Source organism: Lampetra fluviatilis, chromosome 47, assembly GCF_964198595.1.
Source record: "Lampetra fluviatilis chromosome 47, kcLamFluv1.1, whole genome shotgun sequence".
Classification (NCBI taxonomy): domain Eukaryota; kingdom Metazoa; phylum Chordata; class Hyperoartia; order Petromyzontiformes; family Petromyzontidae; genus Lampetra; species Lampetra fluviatilis.
In genome coordinates this window covers 7506856-7525363 of record NC_136321.1, presented here as the reverse complement: position 1 = coordinate 7525363, position 18508 = coordinate 7506856, and the positions used below count along the sequence as shown (strand labels likewise).

Here is an 18508-nt window from a genome sequence, read left to right as displayed (position 1 = left end):
CCTTTTGTAATTTCCCCAGATAAACTTTAGATTTGTTTTCTTCATCCCAACCCTATATTGAATGTTGCACTTGAAACATTCAAGATAAACACATCAGCTTTTTTCAGAAACAATTGCTTGAAACACTTTTGGAATGGCAGGAGAAAATTTGACAGGCAAAAAAGGTGCTCGTGTTATATATTTTTTGTCACCCTTGTCATTTTATGATTGATTATGTAATTAACGATATACCAGCTAGAACCATTTTACGTATTTCTTCAGGATCGGGCATTTTGTTTTTCCACTGTCAACTCCCCACAGAGAGGTTCCTGCCGCTGAAGACGATGCTGAGTACGCGGTACGACGACCAGGTCCCGGAGGAGTGCCGCTTCAACCCCTCCATGCTCTCAGTCTATCTCAAGAGCCGCAAGGTGCTGAGCCCACCCACTTGCGCTGCCCACTCACAAGCACTCGCGCTTACCTACACGCATTATGCCCTTTGTCAATCCACTGGTGGATGAAAACTGCCCCTCACGCTGCGTTGATTATGGTGGTTGTTTTGACCATGCATCACCATGCCAGTCAGTGCGAGTTGGTGGTAATTACTTTATTGACCCTGGAATAACAAAGGATTTGGTTCATCCCGACTAGGATTTTAACTTGCAGATTTCTTATTGAGAGCTGTATACTCTAAATCACTTCCCCACCCGACCAGAAATTCACATCGAGTTTATGCTCATGTTTGGAGTGGTGACGCAATGGTTAGCACACTGCGCACCGAACCCAGGACCCGAGGTTAATTCATATCCACGGCTAACAGTAGTGAGTGATATCTGAACTGGTTGTTAGGCCTCCCCCTTTCAAGAACCTCCATTGACCAGTGTGCTGAAGTATGATCAAACAAACCCTGTGACCGACATGGGATGGGGACGCCTTCATATTATAGTGAATTTACTAAGTGTTACACATTGTATATACTCACTGTAATACCAGTTATGGATAACTAAAAAAAACTGCAAATGTCTTTTGGCCCTTTTTCCGAAATCATGTTTTTCTGGAGTCGGAGAAGGCTTTTGGGTTTGATGTGGAAGTGATGCTATTGCCTGTCTCTTGTGCTCCTGGGCAGGTGGAGATGGGTGTACTGATTGACCTGACCAACACAAATCGTTTCTACGACAAGAAGGAAATTGAAGATGCTGGAATTACCTACTTCAAGCTGTATTGCCGGGGGTAGGGAACGCATTGATAGTGTGATATTTAGTGTTCAGAGTCTTATGGTTTATTTTATAACCATGACGTTTATTTTGCATCTTGAGATGCGGTCATCGAAAGTCATTGACACTTGTATAACTTTCAAACAAAATTATGTATGCCGGAAAGAGGTCCTGGGAGGATTATGGATCACTTACCAAGATGTCAAGCCATACAGATATAATGGAAGATGAAAGGTTTTATTGCGTTTGACAACCAGGCAGAAGTGAGGTTAGCCAGCCAAGAAATGCCAATGATGCACAGACCTTATCCTGTATGCCATAGCATTCATATAGAATACGCTATAGACATTTGGGAATAGAGTTTGATTTGTCGAGGATCCATAACTTCGCAGTTAAATTGTTCAATTGACACATAAGGTAAATTTGTAGACATATCCACGTTTTGCTAAGATGCCCATCTACCGCATATCTACCATTCAGAAAAGTTGGTCAATTTTTTGTGTCTCTCTTGCAGACATGGGGAGTGCCCATTGCCTGAACATACACAGGTTTTTGTCAAGTTCTGCGACAACTACATCAAGAAAAACCCACAGAAAATCATAGGCAAGCTCTGACAAGAATGGCAAAGCACACATCATCATACAAATGCAACATATAGTCTCCCAGTTTACATAGCCACAGTAAACATTACATTTTTAGAAGCGGGACGTGTAATGATTAATTGATCACTTATTTAAAAGTGATACTTCTCCCTCACGATTCATGTGTATAAATAACGATTGATTAATGCAATATATGTGATGATTACTGCATATGCAAATGTTCCCTTTGTAAAACAAGAGGCAGAACAAACACAAAATCCATAAAAATGAGACAGTAAATATAAGACCCTACTATGTATTCTTGAATCAAATCATTTTCCTGAATCGTGACAATTCGTCAATTTTCTGGGGGGAGGTAAATCTTTACACATCTCGTAGAATCTATTAAAGTCCATGTGCATCGAAGCTAATGTGCAACTGTAGCATTTTGACTACAGTACGCCAGCCACTGAAAATTCCCATTGTAATAAACAATGCTGTGAATCAAAGCACAGGACGAATCATGTGGATATCTGTCTCAAGCACCCGCTGAACACAGCTCACTGACCATGCCCACCCGTTGCTTCCACAGGGGTGCACTGCACGCACGGCTTCAATCGCACGGGCTTCCTCATTTGCGCCTACCTTGTAGAGAAGCTGGACTGGAGGTGGGTTCTTCTTCCCTTTCACTGCCCCCACATTCGGGTTTCAATCTGGCCGAAATGGCTCGATAAAAACTATAAAATAATTTATATTTTTTATTTTTACCAGGCATGGCCCACTGAGCTTTCTAGCTCTTTTTCAGGAGTGACCTGGCCACAAATGATAGCTCAACGAATTGGCTTAGCACGTGGAAATGTATAGCAGCCAAATACTCTAAATGCACGTTACTAAATGTGGAGGGAAAACCGGGAGGACCCGGAGAAAAATCCACGCGACCACTGGGAGAACATGCAACCTCCAAATAAACAGGGATCAGGGGTGGAATCGTACTCACGACCTGTATACCAGGCGAGCTAGTTAACAGCTCACACCACCATGGTGCCCTTTCTCACGTGCTTACGGCCGTTTGGCTTCAGTCTCGTGTGGAACGCTCTTCGCCTTGTTTGGTGTGCAGCGTGGAAGCGGCCGTGGCGGAGTTCAGCCGCGCACGCCCGCCCGGCATTTACAAGGGCGACTACTTGGACGAGCTGTTCGGCCGATATGGCGACTCCGAGGACACGCCAGCGCCTCCGCCACTGCCAGACTGGTGCCTGGAGTTTGACGACGGCGATGCCGGGCTCGACGATGACGGTGACGTCCCAGCACATGGAGCCGCGCCCAGCTCATCTGGCGGGACCCACACTGGTCGCAATCGCAGGGAGATCTTTCGCACTGTGAGTGTGATGCTGTATTTCTCACATCGCCTGTAACCGTGTCCTCCAGCCGTACACATGCGCGCACCGCATCATCCCAAGTTCCAAAAGCAGTGTGATTTTTTTTAAATGTTATAGGAAGGGAGGTACAAGGGCTACTGCTAATGTCGTACTGTACAATACGTTATAGCAGTTCACTCAACATGAGCCTGCCATAAATCTTCCAAGCATTCTGACTTTATAATCTATATTTCTTATAATGCAGATGCTGCCAGTAACCTATGAAATTATTGAATAATTCAGAGAACTACAAAAACGATTACATCTTATAACCATCGTATAATTTACAATGCCATCAATTACTCCAGAACACATTTTGCAAAGCAGTAATTTAATTAATAATAGCTATTTATTTGCAACATAATTTTTTATTAATGAATCATTTTGGCATTAAATGGAGCGTTAAAGAAAATGCATCGATAACAATATGTAACACAATTTTTGTTCCTGGGTACTAAGTGTTATTTTTTCAATTGCTTATGCCTAAAAAGTATTGCAACTGGCTATTATTCCCCACAAACTTTGCTTTTGTGACCAGAACTTTTTTGTGAATGACAGACACAAATGCACACGTTTTCTTTTTGAAAATAGGTAAATTTCAAAATGTCACTGTCCTGGTCACAAAAGCAAAGTTTGTGGGAAATAATAGCCATTTTCTGTGCTTTTGAGGCATAAGCAATTAGGAAATAACACTTACTACCCAGGAACAACATTTTTTTTGTTACACTGTAATCAGCATTGAACGATGTTTTTGTAAAACGAATGATAAGACCATTGCGAACCTTGCATCGTATAACCTAGTATCACCGTTTCGTGACATCCGTGTACAATGCCACTGTCCCACAGGGCGTGGTGTTCCTGGAGGGTGTCCAAGTGCCTGGCGTCACGCAGATGACCACCCAGCATAAAATCTCCATGGTGCAGCACAAGGGCCAGGAATTCTGCATGTGGAAAGGGTATGGTGTTCCGCAGATGGGGAAAATGTATAACCTGCCGACCACTCTTACTGAACAGATCCTCTATGTTGTGTGTCACATTGACCCGCGTTCACGAAGCGCTCGCGTAGTTGCGGCTAGCACGGAAATATCAGTCCTAGCTTATGTTGGAGCTACATGTGGTTATTGATGAAGAGGCAAGGACAGTAGCCGATACAATTGCAAGAGAGTCAATGAATTTTACTGGACGTAGACTTTTAACGAGCCTGGCCTAAGAGTGGGTCGAAGGTGACGGTGGATACATCGAGCTGTGAGCCTCGCGTTACATCTCTGGTGAACAAATGGAACATTGATCTGCATAACTTTCCTATACTCTGCACTCCTATCATCGTGTTTTGTATTGTTTGATGTTTCTAACATTCTGACCAACTCCTACTGGAAATCTGTGAAAAAGAGCTTCATACTCTTAGGTTTTTTCGGTAAAGTCACGTAGGTAAAAAAATCGACGTTTCGGAGGCAACACAAGCTTCCGTCTGCAGGTGGAACCGTCACAGCACGCTTGCTGTATCAAGTAGAGCCCACAGCGTTGTAGCAATGATCGGCAACGGCGGATAGGTGAAATTTTACCTACGTGAATTTACCGAAAAAATCTAAGAGTATGAATCCTTGCAGTCACGAAAGCTTCAAATCTAGAATCAATACCCTCTATGGGGAGGAATTTCACCTATCCGCCGTTGCCGATCATTGCTACAACGCTGTGGGCTCTACTTGATACAGCAAGCGTGCTGTGACGGTTCCACCTGAAGACGGAAGCTTGTGTTGCCTCCGAAACGTCGATTTTTTACCTACGTGACTTTACCGAAAAAACCGAAGAGTATGAATCCTTGCAGTCACGAAAGCTTCAAATCTAGAATTAAGAGCTTCATAGTTCATCGGATTGATTTCTCCAGAATCAATACATATTCTGATTCTGTCTGACGTCTTTGTTTCTCTGTGTCCATGCTGCTGCCAACACAGGTCTGGCTTTCCAGGTGCTCAGCCCGTGTCTATGGACAGAAAGAACTTGGTGTTCCTCAGCAATAAGCATTACATGGTCAGTTGGAAGGCTGACGGCACACGGTAAGTACCTGCCTGCCTGCCATCCCGGGAGCATTTACTTTGCATGCAGTTTTAATGTATGAAGTTGTTTGCATCTGACCGCATCTCAAGATGCTGTACACAGACATGCACATTATGAGACTGGGGAAGAGGGATTTTAGTTTAAAGGGAAGTTATAGGAAAGGGAGGTACGGTGATGTGGTTACTAAAACACGAATAGTGGCCAGTCGTAAGCTGAGGAGAAAGAATAATGTTCTAAACCTTGCTATGGAGAGGGAGTTCCAGACCTTAGGCATAGCAGCAGAGAAGAAGGAAGCCTCTCATTGAAAAGATATTAAAATAAGGGGGGTATAGAGAAGGCCTTATTTGCTGGAGTAAAGAGCTGGTGAAGGGGCATGGTAAGATGATGAGAGAGGTAGATAGCGCTTGTCAATGCGTGAAATCTTGGAGATGATGAGGGCAAGCTTGTAGTTGATTAAGAGATTGAATCGAGACACAGTTGAGGGGGTGTGAGAACTGCAGTGGTGTGATCTGTTACTGGTGTTTAGTGGTTAAGGATTTGGGAATGCACCACGAGTTTTTTTTTTAAATAAAATCAAGTTTCATGCAAATTTTTTACCATTGTAATCAACTTTATGCTTTTTCCACTGCTTAATGTCAACATTAGTTGCCCTCTAGGGTCTAGGGGGGTGTTGTCTTTGCTCCCCTCCCTTTCGGCGAAGTGTCCTCCCTAAGTCCACTTACTTTACCTAACAGCGAATGTGAGGTCTCTGTGTACTTTCAACGGATATTTTATTTTCGTTTTACACACAGGGGGGAGACTTTTTTACATTGCACAATAACCTTATAATCAGGATCAGATGGAATGCAATAACTAATGAATACATGAGTTTAAATGGATTCTACACTCGCGGTGCATGCTTTGATTAGTTTTTGTAATCACAGATGGTTTTCGACTTATACAGGGTATACAAATGTTACGTTTAGGCTAATGAAACAAACGGCCTATCAGACATGACATACAGTGACACCAGGATGAAAAAAAACATTACATTCAAAAATCAAATCATGCCCATTCATCATATCGCAGGGGAACGTGAATGATTACATGCTGGAGGTTCTGTGCAGAGAGAAAAGTCAAATTCTCACTTCTCTGCATGTCACCCTTTTACCCTCCTTGTTCGTATCAACACTGCATGACTCCTCTCCGCTGATGTTGCACTCCTCCACAGGTACATGATGCTCATCGATGGCGAAAATGGAGTGTTCATGATCAACAGGGACAATATTATATTCCACGTCGCCAGCCTTGAGTTCCCGAACCGCAAGAGCCCCGACAGCCACATCAACAATACGCTTTTGGATGGGGTGAGCTGCTCAAATTGTACAGCAGGGCCCAAACACAATACCTGGGGCAGAGAGGCGTCGTGTGTGAATAAAATGTACTTAAAACCATTGCCGTGGGAGCTGTCGGGAGCCAGAATGAGGACTGCGAGCGGTAAACTTGAATTCCTGGGCTAGAGTCCTGGTGACCGTCAGGTTATTAAACGGAGTTCTCAAGTGCAATCACTTACTAGTTTATTCTTCCTGTAGCAACATTTTAATTTTATTGACATGTGAAGAACACTCTTTACAGAGCATATTGAAATGGCTTCAGAAGTAGTTCACAATGTTATGTCCCTGGGCTGTTCTCTGATGTATGCTTGTGCACTCGAGGTGTGAGAGTTACGAATGGAAATACCTTCTTCTTGTGCCGTGGTGCCATAAGTACATGGGGAAAAAAAGAATACAACTAATCATCTTCTTGGTTCTTTCGGTAAAGTCATGTAGAATGGAAATAATAAAATAAAAAAATAAAGCAATAAAATAATTCTCACGACGTTTCGGCCACAACGCAAGCAGCCCTCCTCAGGCGAAGAACTGGTCTGTCGGAAAGACAGCGTCTGAATGAACACCACCAGGCTTGGCAGCGTACATTCAAGCTGGGTTAGGGGTGGAAGAGCGCCTTGACAAAGGAACTTGCACACCCCATATCAGCATTTCCCATAAACTAATCTCGAATGTCCCTCCATGCTATGTGCAGGAGATGATCGTCGACAAGGTGAATGGGCAGGACGTTCCTCGCTACCTCATCTACGATATCGTCAAATTCAACGTAAGACGTTTTCTTTATGCCGCAATTTGTACAGATGGTTTCTGCCGCCCAGCCACCCGTTAACTTGTCCAGTTGTCTAAAGCATAGTCTGCTTGCTGCTGGATGAAGGCCTTCCCATCCATTTCATTCTTGAGCGTTTTTTTTCCCCATCAATCACCACACTGGTCATTGTGGGTTAATCATGGTTGGGTCCTGGATTGATTGATTTTAGTCATGACGAGAATTGAGCTTAGTTTGCGGGATTTATTTACCTGCCTTTAGCTGGATAATCTTACCTGCTGTGCTGAACAGCTGCTGGTATGCGTAAAGGGTCAACATACCCGTAGTATTATATTTTACCTGGGAAGTACAGCAGCAGATTCTTGACCATTGCTGAGAATCATAGCAGATTCCTTACTCGCTGTGAAAACAACTGCACAATATTTCCAGATGTTTGTTGTTTACGTAGCCAAGAAAGGTAACAAGTAAAATAAAACTCTTTCGTCCAATAATCTCAGAACATTTAGTACCATCTATTTAATTCATCGCTGCAGGGTTGTGCTCCCAGTCACCACGTGCGTTTATGTTTACGAGCAGCAGAGGGTGCACGCTCACCGGCTCCACTCGGATTAAATCCACTTTTCCTGTTGAGATGAGGCTTAAATGTGGCCTTGGGACATTAATGTGCTATCCTGTCCCCTCTTGATGGCTAATTGGCTGTAGCCATAATATATTCAGAACATACGGCCACCACGAGTAATTATTGCCACGTGAATCATTAAAAGGTAGCTGTGCGTTGGACTGTTATGTATGCGAAATAAGTTCAGCATACATGTATGTATGTACATCGACAAGCGTGCTAATAGGAGGTGTTGAATAGTGTTAAATAGTCAGGAAAGAGTAGTTTTCAGAACACAGTGAGCACAGTTTAAGTGGTGTGCTTCATTGTATTTGCCAGAAACCACTTATATTTCAGTAAAAAAAACCACTACACTTTTGAGAATTGGCTCTGAAACATGAGTATATTATATTTTTTAGTTTTTTTACACGACATGTCAATTATGTTTAATATTTAATCAACTAAGTGCATTTACTGATAACTTGAATTTCTAGAAAGCAAAGCTAGATGTTATTGGTGTGTTGTAGCAGTAATGTGAGATGCAGTTGCGTATCGGTCATCTCCGGGAAGGTTGCGGTGTACAGCTATAAATGCGTAGCGCTGTTTCCCTGTAGGACGACATCGTCCTTAACGTGCCACGCTTCAGTGTTAATGTATTCTCTCAGACTGCCTGCACTTCTGAATGGTTTATCGAGCCTTAAAGAAATATCGCCGATGTATTCATGGCTGAGCTACCGCATTCCGTTTTGTGTTTTGACGGGTCGTGCCAGAGGAATAAGGACCTGTTTGAAATGGAGTTTTTTGTGTTGTTGTTGTTGTTTTGCCCACGTGGGGTGTGAGTGTGCGCGCTCATGCCTTTGTCCCTTCTGCTGCCGGTGCTGGCGGCGGTGACAGGGCCAGCCCGTGGGCCAGTGCGACTTTAGGACGCGCCAGCAGTGCATCCAGCGCGAGATCATCGAGCCGCGGCATGAGAAGATGAAGGCAGGGCACATCAACAAGGCGATGGAGCCATTCAGCGTACGAGCAAAGCCCTTTTGGGACGTGACGCAGTCGCGCTCCGTGAGTGCCCACCCTCTCTCACACACGTTCCTGCTTGCCTCCCCACCCTGGCGAATCCGTGCCTCGTTTCTTAACATCACAGTCATTAAATTTCGATTTAAAGCTTTCGTGACTGCAGGGATTCATCTTCTTGGTTCTTTCGGTAAAGTCACGTAGAATGGAAATAATAAAATAATAAAAATGAAACAATAAAATAATTCTCACGACGTTTCGGCCACAACACAAGCAGCCGTCCTCAGGTGGAGAGCCAGTGGGCCAGACCTGTTCTCCACCTGAGGACGGCTGCTTACATTGTGGCCGAAACGTCGTGAGAATTATTTTTTATTATGTTTTATTTTTATTATATTATTATTTCCCTTCTACGTGACTTTACCAAAAGAACCAAGAAGATGAATCCCTGCAGTCACGAAAGCTTTAAATCGAAATCACAGTCCTTCTCCACTGTTTGACAATCTGCGTGTCCCGGGATCACAGCACACTATTTAACTTCACAGTTTGGATCCAGAGTGAGCAAAATCCTTGTTTGCCAGGTAGCAAATGAGACTCAATTTATTTCTGTGTGGAAATAATTGAATGGAATAATGATCATGCCTTTGAACAAAGACCTCAGAGGCTAAGCAGGGCTGAGCCTGAATAGCAACCATCATGCACAACAGGTGTTATAGTCAGCGGGGATATGTGGTGGACAGCACAGGGGAAGTGCAACTAAATTAATTGTTGGACTGTACTTGTGTGCTCCCACATATATGCTTCCTGGCCACCCACCTTCACCAACATACACTAACCAGCAAGGCCTAGGGATGCCACCATCCAGCAGTGTGCTGACAAAGGGCTGTAAATATTCACATATCCAACAATAATAATGCTGTTGGGGATGTTTCGCCAGTTGTGTTTATTTTTATTTTGTATTTTACGTGTAAAAAGATAAAGGAGTACCTGGAGAAACCCCATGTATTTGAGGGGATAATGTTTAAGCTGTGCACAGATGGGTTCACAACCCATTTGCTGTACAGCATTTCCTCGTGATTCACAAACTTCCTATCTGCAATTTTGGCTGTCCACAAATCGCATCTGTAGCTCGACATGGCTGCATCGAGAGAGAGAGAGAGAAAGCGATGAGAGAGAATGTGATGCGAGAAAGTGGCGAGATAAAGTGACTATGGAGAAAATAATGAGATAAATAGATGAGAAAGAGAGAGAGAGAACTTCTCAAAGCTTTAGAAGCACCTGTAGATGTTGCGCTGTATGATATTCGTATCCGCGAAATTTGCGAATCACGAGCATCTGCGGAACGTATCCGTCGCGAATAGCGAGGGAATGCTGGGAGTGTCATCTGGCCACCTCGCAGCCAAGCGTGTTTGGGTGTTTCATACATTAGTGTGATCCACCATGCCTTGCATGCAAAGTGCTCGATTAATAACATGCACCACGAGGTCAAGCTATTGAAATGATTGATTGCATTTGGTATTGAGGTAAGTTTATTTTGAATTCATATGTAGGGCAATGCAGTTTAGTTTTTTTAAGATTGTGGATTGCACCACTTTCGTCGTCAGTTTTATTTTACTCTTTTCTATTTTTTATTTTACCAGGTCAGGCCAACTCAGCTACATATCTCTTTTTCAGAAGCGGCCTGGCCACAAATGAAGTGGCTCATGTGGAAATTTCTAGCAGTCAAATACTCTAAATGCATGTTTCTAAATTAGAACGTGGAGAGCTAGACATAAATCTGTTGTGACAGTAGCAGCATATTTATTTATGGAATTCTATTGAAAGAGCATTGTTTCAAATTCGTGTTGTCTTATCAGTGGCTCAAAGTAGAAATAATAATAAAGTCTGACAGGAATATTACACATAATTGGTACTTTAACAACATTCTTAAACATCACTAAAAGGGAAGATAAACAACATTCTTATATGTTTTCATTCTGGCTTTCAATGAATAAATTCACAAAATTACATTTCGTGGAGGCATCACACGTGCTGCAATGAAATGCATGTTGGTGTTGATGCTTAGCCATGAGCCTAAAGAAAAAAAAAACCCATCAGCATGCTATAAAACAAACGTAAGTATATTTGCATAGATTCCCATTACCACAACGTGACTTGTAGAGATACAGTGATGGTTGATCGTAAATGTAAAAGCATAATTTGGTGAAATTTCCTTACGCAGGGTACATTTCGAAAATTAACAAATGTCTCCCCACTAGCCTCTTTGCAAAGGGGAAATATCCAAATAGTCTTAATTTAAAGCCACAAACAAATGGGCTGGATTTCAACACCGGGTCGTTATGAGAATACAAATGTAGAACATAATGTGAAATGACTTAACACTTATTACTCCGTGGCTTTGTTGGCACTGATTTGTGAAATGCTTCCGTTTATCCCAAGAGTCACCAAATGTAATAGTGTCGTTATTCTGTCCATGCACTTAGCGGCCTCTGCTACGATCTAAAGGCAGTTGTTCGCGACGCTGTTGCTGCCGCTGTGTGTAGAGTCAAATGCCTTGCAGCCGTGGGTTGGAAGATGCAGTACAGCAGACGTGTGTAGCCTCCTGGCCACTGCGTGCATTGGTCAGGGAGCGAGGAGTGAAGGGATTAGGAGTCGTGTACCATGGCCAAGGTAAAAATTGGTACCACCTGAATTCGATCAATTCAGTGACACCAATAACACTGGTCTACAATTTTTTTGACTTTGTCTGCTTCAGAGATGAAAGGTGCTGTTTATTATGGATTTTGGTGTGCTGAATTCAAATATGACAATTCAAACAACTGATTGACTACTGTCCCCAAGATATTTACGTTATTACATTTTACGTCTCTGTATATTGTGTAGATTGTAGAGTTTTACTCATAAATTGTTAACCTGGGTCTTTTCATGTGTTTATGGTTGCTTTACATGATAACATGTCACCTATCCTGTTTATGTAACACTTTAAAAATCAGCAAAAGGGTTATATAAATAAAATGTATTATGAAACAAAAGGCAAAAAACTACTATGTATATATAAGTGCATACTCTTTGGGTATTTTGGTAAAGTCACGTAGATAGAAAAATAATAAAATAATATCTACGTAACTTTTCCAAAAGGGTATGAATTCCTGCAGTCACGAAAGCTGTAAGTCAAAATTTGTAAGTACATAGTTTAGTTCCTATTCAGTGTCCACTCGGTGCTTCTTGGCTTGTCTCTTGCATTTGCCCTGATAGCGTTTCTCCACTGTCGCAATGTCCTGGTGAAATCGCTCGCCATGCTCGTCGCTCGCTGCTCCGTAGTTCGGTGAAAAAAAATCTAGATGAGATTGCAATTTTTTTTATCTTTAGTGACATGTTGCAACCCCAAGGCTTTTGTATGCCTTGAGGAGGTTTTCCACCAACTCCCTGTAGTTGTCTGCCTTGTTGTTTCCGAGAAAATGTGTTGCCACTAACTGTGGAAGGCTTTCCATGCCGTCTTTTCCTTGCCACGCAGTGCACTGTCAAATGCATCATCTCGAAGAAGTTCACGAATCTGAGGACCCACAAAGACACCTTCCTTTATCTTAGCTTCACTTAACCTTGGAAATTTTCCACGGAGGTACTCAAAAAGCAAGTACTGTCCAAACCCAGTCATAGATTTATTCGTAGATCCAGTCAAAGATGTATTTAGTCATTTTTGGCTTAAATTGGGATCCCTTCCCACCGAGTAGCATATCTTGAAAACTAGAGCCAATCCATAATTTTAAGCATCATTTTCATTCTCAGTGACCCAGAATGAGTAAATTTGGACTACATTTATATCGGAAGCATTTTGGCTGTAGACCAATGTTACGATTGATAAAAACGTCAATAATTACAGGCCTTTGTTAGTCCACGGCAAGATGAACACTTGTCCACACTGTGTCAGTCATGGGGGTTGTTTGACCATTCTTCACCACATTGGTCAGTGCAATTTTATAAAGGGGAGGGGGAGGATGGTGCTTGGAATCGGTTGGGATATTACTTGCTGTTCAAGTTATCTATGGCCGGAAATCTAACTCGGATTCTGGTTTCATAGCATAGTGCGTTAACCACGGTGCTACTTCTCTTTCTACCAATTTCGTTTTGTGACAAATGCATGTAATGCGGAAACGTGTTCTATGGTGATCACATTCCAGTTATCATCTGCTGTTGCAGAGCCTTAAAAAAAACAACTGGATTTTGCAACCTCAAGACGGTTGATGGTCTAGTCTGGGCTGCTGGGCTTTGATGCCGGTGGCTCGGCTTTAGGCCCAGGTAGCCCTGCCGAGATGACTTAAGTCTCGGTTACCACTTCAATGCCGCGAAGATATTGGTTGCAGCTCAACAGGGCTGGTAAAGGGGAAAAAATATAAAATTCAATAATAGGAGCATGTGAATGAATATCGTGCGGCTCCACAGAGGCATATTCCTGAGACTGTTTGCCTCGAGGATTTCTGTAGATGGATATTGTAATGCACTTGGCTGGATATATGTGGCATTAGTTTAGCGCTTGTGCCACGTTCATTTGTGTGCAGAACGCGAGCTCTGAATTTTAAAGGGTGCCCTGGTGTGCACAGGCTGAGAGTCCTTGTATTTCCAACTGGCAGGTCTTGAATTGTGTCATAGGTTATCAAAGGGTCCATAAATACGCGGGTATGACTGCGCTTTGAAATTCACGATATCACTTCTGACTACCTTTCCCGAGCTGGTGGTGAGATAGATATGTAGCAGGAAATGTAAATAGTAAAATCTAATTTTGAAGGAAATCATATACACATGATAACTGGTTCCTTTGTTAAATTTTTTCAGCGTTGGTTTCTGTAGCACATGGAGCATAAATGCTAGCTATATTAGTTGGCTGATGGTCTAAAGAAAATTTTTATAAATTATATTTATGATACCCATGCATTTATGTAAGCGGCTAAGGGCCTTTAGTTGTGTGGGCATTGGTGGTGGTAAGATTGTCGTCTATTTGAAGGTTTTTATTTTGAAACCCATTTTTAAAGCGCACAGTTTGTTACCAAAATTGGAATTGCACATTAGAGCCAATTACTCTTGGTCACAGCTGGCTTAGTGGATCCATTTCTGGCAGGAAGTGTAACCCCGCTTCTGGCTTAGCATCTCGATCGTTAAAGCTAAAATGTTTGCCAACGTAAACAATTCCAGTTTTTAATGGAGCCAATTATTGCTATGCCCGGGAAATAGTATATCTGTACATATGATCTGTCGGAGGATACTTTGTATATTTCAAAACGCATGCTTAATGTGTACGTGTCTGTTTTGTACGTGTGTTTGTCCTTCATTAAAACATTTACCTATTCTATGACCGCTAGTACGAAAATGACGGCTCCCTTAAAATACAGGCTTTGAAAGCATGCCATAGTGTGGCTTTATTGTCAAAAAAAAAAATCACTCGAGGTTCAACACAGCCGAGAATAGCCAGTAGCAAGGCTGACATTCAATACATAATTCGCTGGGCGGTTGTGGCGCACAATTGTTATCCAGCACTGGCGGTGAGGATTTGATGGCTCACACAAATGTTGTGAAAGTCCCCTTCCATTGGTGGACCGAGCAAAATGAAGTAAATGCTGGTGTCTTCATTATTTTTTCCTAAATCCATTTTTAATTGTCGCCTGGGACTTGACTGAGCATTGTGAGCCTCGTCTTCTGGCATGCCATGCCCCCTGGCATGCCAGAAGACGGTATAGCGTTTTGGAGATTCCATCTGTTTCATTTGTATAGGAGAGAGTTTCCCCATCGCACACGTGGTTTTTTTTCCAGGTGCTCCTGTTCCAACATGTAAACACTGGTTTAACACGTAGGCTTTCACGACCAATATTATTCATAATAATGGTTTTTGGGTGAGATCGCGTCATTTATAAATGTGTCGCAACCCTCCACCACCCGACACGGCCAATCCGTAAAAAATGTGTCACGTTGACAAAAGACAAATAGTTCACTACTTTAGCCTACCGGTGTGTTGAAGAGTGAATCCACAACCTTTATTTTGTAAACGCTAATTAATTAATCCATAATACAGTTTTTTTGGGTGAGATTGCCTAAATATATAAATGTGTCATTAAACCCTCCACCACCCGACACAGCCAATTTGTAAGGTTTATCATGTAAACAGAATGTGACAATTTGTTACAAGTACTGCACACCGGTGTGTTGGAGAGCAAAGCCACAACATTTACAATCTGAGTACGACTTTTCGCCAGTAATTACAACTAGCTTCTTAAGGCGACAGCCAGATTTGTGGAAAAATCCTCCTGTTACGCGATCTAGCCCCAAAAAAACCCTGTATTTTGGATTATATTGTTCGTGAAAGCCTACGTGTTAAACTGACTAATTAATTGGCTGATAACACCATGAAGGCAGCACTGAGTCAGCAGCACCTGCTGTGGAAGTGCGTGTGCGCACGGGGCTTATGTGGTGCGTGTGTGGTGCCCGTGTGATGTGTGTACCTCTCTGTTGGCAGCTGCTGGAGGGGAAGTTTGTGCAGCAAGTGAGCCATGAGGTAGATGGACTCATCTTCCAGCCGGCCGGCACAAGGCCCATCGATGTGAGTCCCTCGTGCAAAAATGCACGCACCACACACATTGCACTTGGAATGCAACTGTTCTTTGATGAAAGTGAATTAACAAAAAATTATTAAAGTTTGTGTGTTAAATTATTCATTACTCATGCGAACTACATTCCAATACCGCATTTAGTCTTTGGGACCAAACAAGCTTGTCCAAATGAGATAACAAATTAGAAACAACTCAAATGAGACGAGCACTGGGGCAATTAGTCAATTGAGTTGATTAATCGTCTAAATTCATAATCGGCTGTTTTTTTCTGTGGTCGATTACTCGGGCCCATTTAAAAATGGCGGCCACCTAGACAACCTGCCTTGAAGGTGGGAAACCCCTATCAGCCACAACCTTCAGACGATGCCGATTATGTCACCAAGCACCACTCGTATCCTCCTGTCTAGCGTCACGCGTGAGAACAAGAGGCGAGACTGTTTCTAAACTGTGTTCATGTTTTCCCGATTAGACAAGTAATGACACCGATAATAGAGTAACTGATCACTTAATCGTGTTGCCTAGCTCGAAATGAGACGATAAAACCAATACGAAGAAGAGTATTCAATTAAATCACAACATTGCCTCGTGACAAATCATTGAATGAAGGGGGGGGGGGGGGTTGGGGTGATTTGCCGCTTGTCTGTTTTGAATCTACACATGCTTACACGCATCATGTATTTGGTGACAAGTAAAGTTCTGCTGGAGTCCAGGGCACACACACAGCACACCCCCCCACGTTGCACACCCCCCACGTTGCACACCGACCATCTCTGCATGCCCGTGAGTGCATAGGATGTCTATGTTGCAGCGCTATTCCAGTTAGCATCACTGCCCACACCTCCTGCTGTAAACTCCGCATGTCCAACATCCTAAGCCAGCTAATAAAAACTCTTAATTGTATTGTCGAAGTGATTTGAATTGAAATTGTAATTTTAAATGTTAAGGTAATTTGTACATTTGAAAGTACTCACTGCGATTTAAACCAACATTTGCTGCTTGACATGATAATGAGCAGCAGTCATCATGAATCGCTCTCGGGCAGAGCCTGCGGTGCGTGTACACAAATGATCTTCGCTCCATTGACCGTTTAATTCCAGATGACATTGAACAATTTTTAACTCGCCACTTAATAACTTTACATCTCCGCAAAGAGCCGTAGAAACATTCTATACACGTGCGAGTGGTTTATTTTGTGCGTTTCTAAGTTTGCCGAAACTCGTTTGAGTCTGTGCATGCATGTGTGTCTATGAATGTGTGTGTAGCGAGCGGTAGTGTAGTGGTTAGCACGCTGCGCTACGAACTCGACGACCCAAGTTTGGTTTCCACTCACGGTCAACACCAGTGACGATGATATGAATCGGTTCTGGAGCTCCCCCTAGATCGATTCAGCCATAATTGAATACCTGGTGTGGTGTGCAAACATCACTACTGGTGAGACAAAGGCGGCCGGGCATGGTGTTCGCCACCCACCTCGTCGTGTGCCGTGCCGGCCTTGAAAGGTGCTCGCTAACAGCACTTGCCCCAACAGTCTGTTAAGGCTGTATGTGGGATCTTTGTCTTTGTGTGCTCTGCCCACCGTGTGCGCTTGTATTGTACTTCGAACATGGGGGGGCCTAAATTAGATTTCTGGGCCACGGCTAAAATCAGTGCCAAGCGTTATCTAGACCGGTCCACGGTCTCTCTCCTTAGGTCGACTCAGCCTTAAACAAGTTCTGGTGCATTGTGAAAAAAACCTGCACTGGGCATGTAAAGACGGCTAAGCATGGTGCTACCGACACCCCACCCCCTTGTATGCCATGTCCCAACAGATAACACCATTTGCCCAAATAGTCTGTGAGAGGCACAAGGGAGATCTTTGTCACCGTCTTTGTGTGCACACTGCATTTTAAAGTGCATACTATGCGTATATTGTTATCTGTTGCAATGTTCCATTGGAGTTAGACACATTTTATCCATGTGTAGGGGTCTTACGGAGGGAATATGTGTCGAGCTGATATGTATGGGATCCAACGGGAAACTAGCACAGTGGGCGGGGCTACGTCAGTGCACGGGCAGGTGCCCTCTACGACGTCCGCGCTTCGGACGTTACGATCCCCCGGGGCCCCACCCCTCAGGGAGGGGGATGTATAAAAGGGAAATGTATCGGGGGGCTAGGGAGAGTTTGGTTAGCTAAGAAGAGGAGACGGAAGACGTCCCAGATAGAGCCCTGGTCTCCCCCTGCTACGCCGTCCTTGTCAGGACCGCGCAGGCTCGAGTCAGTGGCGTGGTGCCAGAGCCAGAGCCAGGGTTGGTCTGGACTCTGAGTACCGGGCCCGACTGACCAGTGTCGGGCCAAGATAGCCTCCCCTAGTCCACGAGAGGAGGACTCTGAGGCAGGCTAGGGTTAGCCTAGAGGTGTGTCCTCAGATAGACGGGTGAGGGGGCCGATACCCCCTCAGTGTGTATGTCACAACGTGTGGTGTTAAATAAACAAGTGTGCCTCCAACTCCGGTGTGAACGAGTCATAAGAGTATTACACATGAATAGAAAATGATTATTATAATTGGATCGTTATTTAAAGTACCAATTTAATTGCTCTTGGGTTTTATAATTTAATTGAACACAAGGCCAGTTGAGTTGCATGATAACGGACCCACTTTACTCTTTACAGCATTTTTTTAGATTGAGTGAAGGTCACAGGCTAGCACACGTTTAGGGTAAATCTTGAATTGACTGTTACGTTGTTGGGAACAACAGACACGTCCTGTAGCGACCAGAAGCCAAGCTGCCTTCACCAACCCGCACAAATCAGTATTGTGAAGTATTGTTCAATAACCCCCATGCCCCACATGGTGTAGTGATGTCCTCATGCCTGAATGGATTGATAAACGACTACATGCAGTGACGGTTTTAATTTTAATGTCTGTGTAAATCACTTTTGACCAATCCG

General features: G+C 43.4%; 1 protein-coding gene across 1 annotated transcript in view; it reads left to right on the top strand.

Annotated features, from left to right (window-relative positions):
• Window positions 1-18508, top strand: part of RNGTT (RNA guanylyltransferase and 5'-phosphatase) — a 41824-nt gene that overhangs the window by 2008 nt on the left and 21308 nt on the right. The window contains exons 2-12 of the mRNA XM_078877330.1: window positions 301-410; window positions 1106-1209; window positions 1708-1796; window positions 2367-2442; window positions 2892-3150; window positions 4036-4145; window positions 5142-5243; window positions 6455-6590; window positions 7306-7377; window positions 8870-9034; window positions 15486-15569. Of these exons, the coding sequence (XP_078733456.1) occupies window positions 301-410; window positions 1106-1209; window positions 1708-1796; window positions 2367-2442; window positions 2892-3150; window positions 4036-4145; window positions 5142-5243; window positions 6455-6590; window positions 7306-7377; window positions 8870-9034; window positions 15486-15569 (1307 nt within the window). The remainder of the gene's footprint in view (window positions 1-300; window positions 411-1105; window positions 1210-1707; window positions 1797-2366; window positions 2443-2891; window positions 3151-4035; window positions 4146-5141; window positions 5244-6454; window positions 6591-7305; window positions 7378-8869; window positions 9035-15485; window positions 15570-18508) is intronic.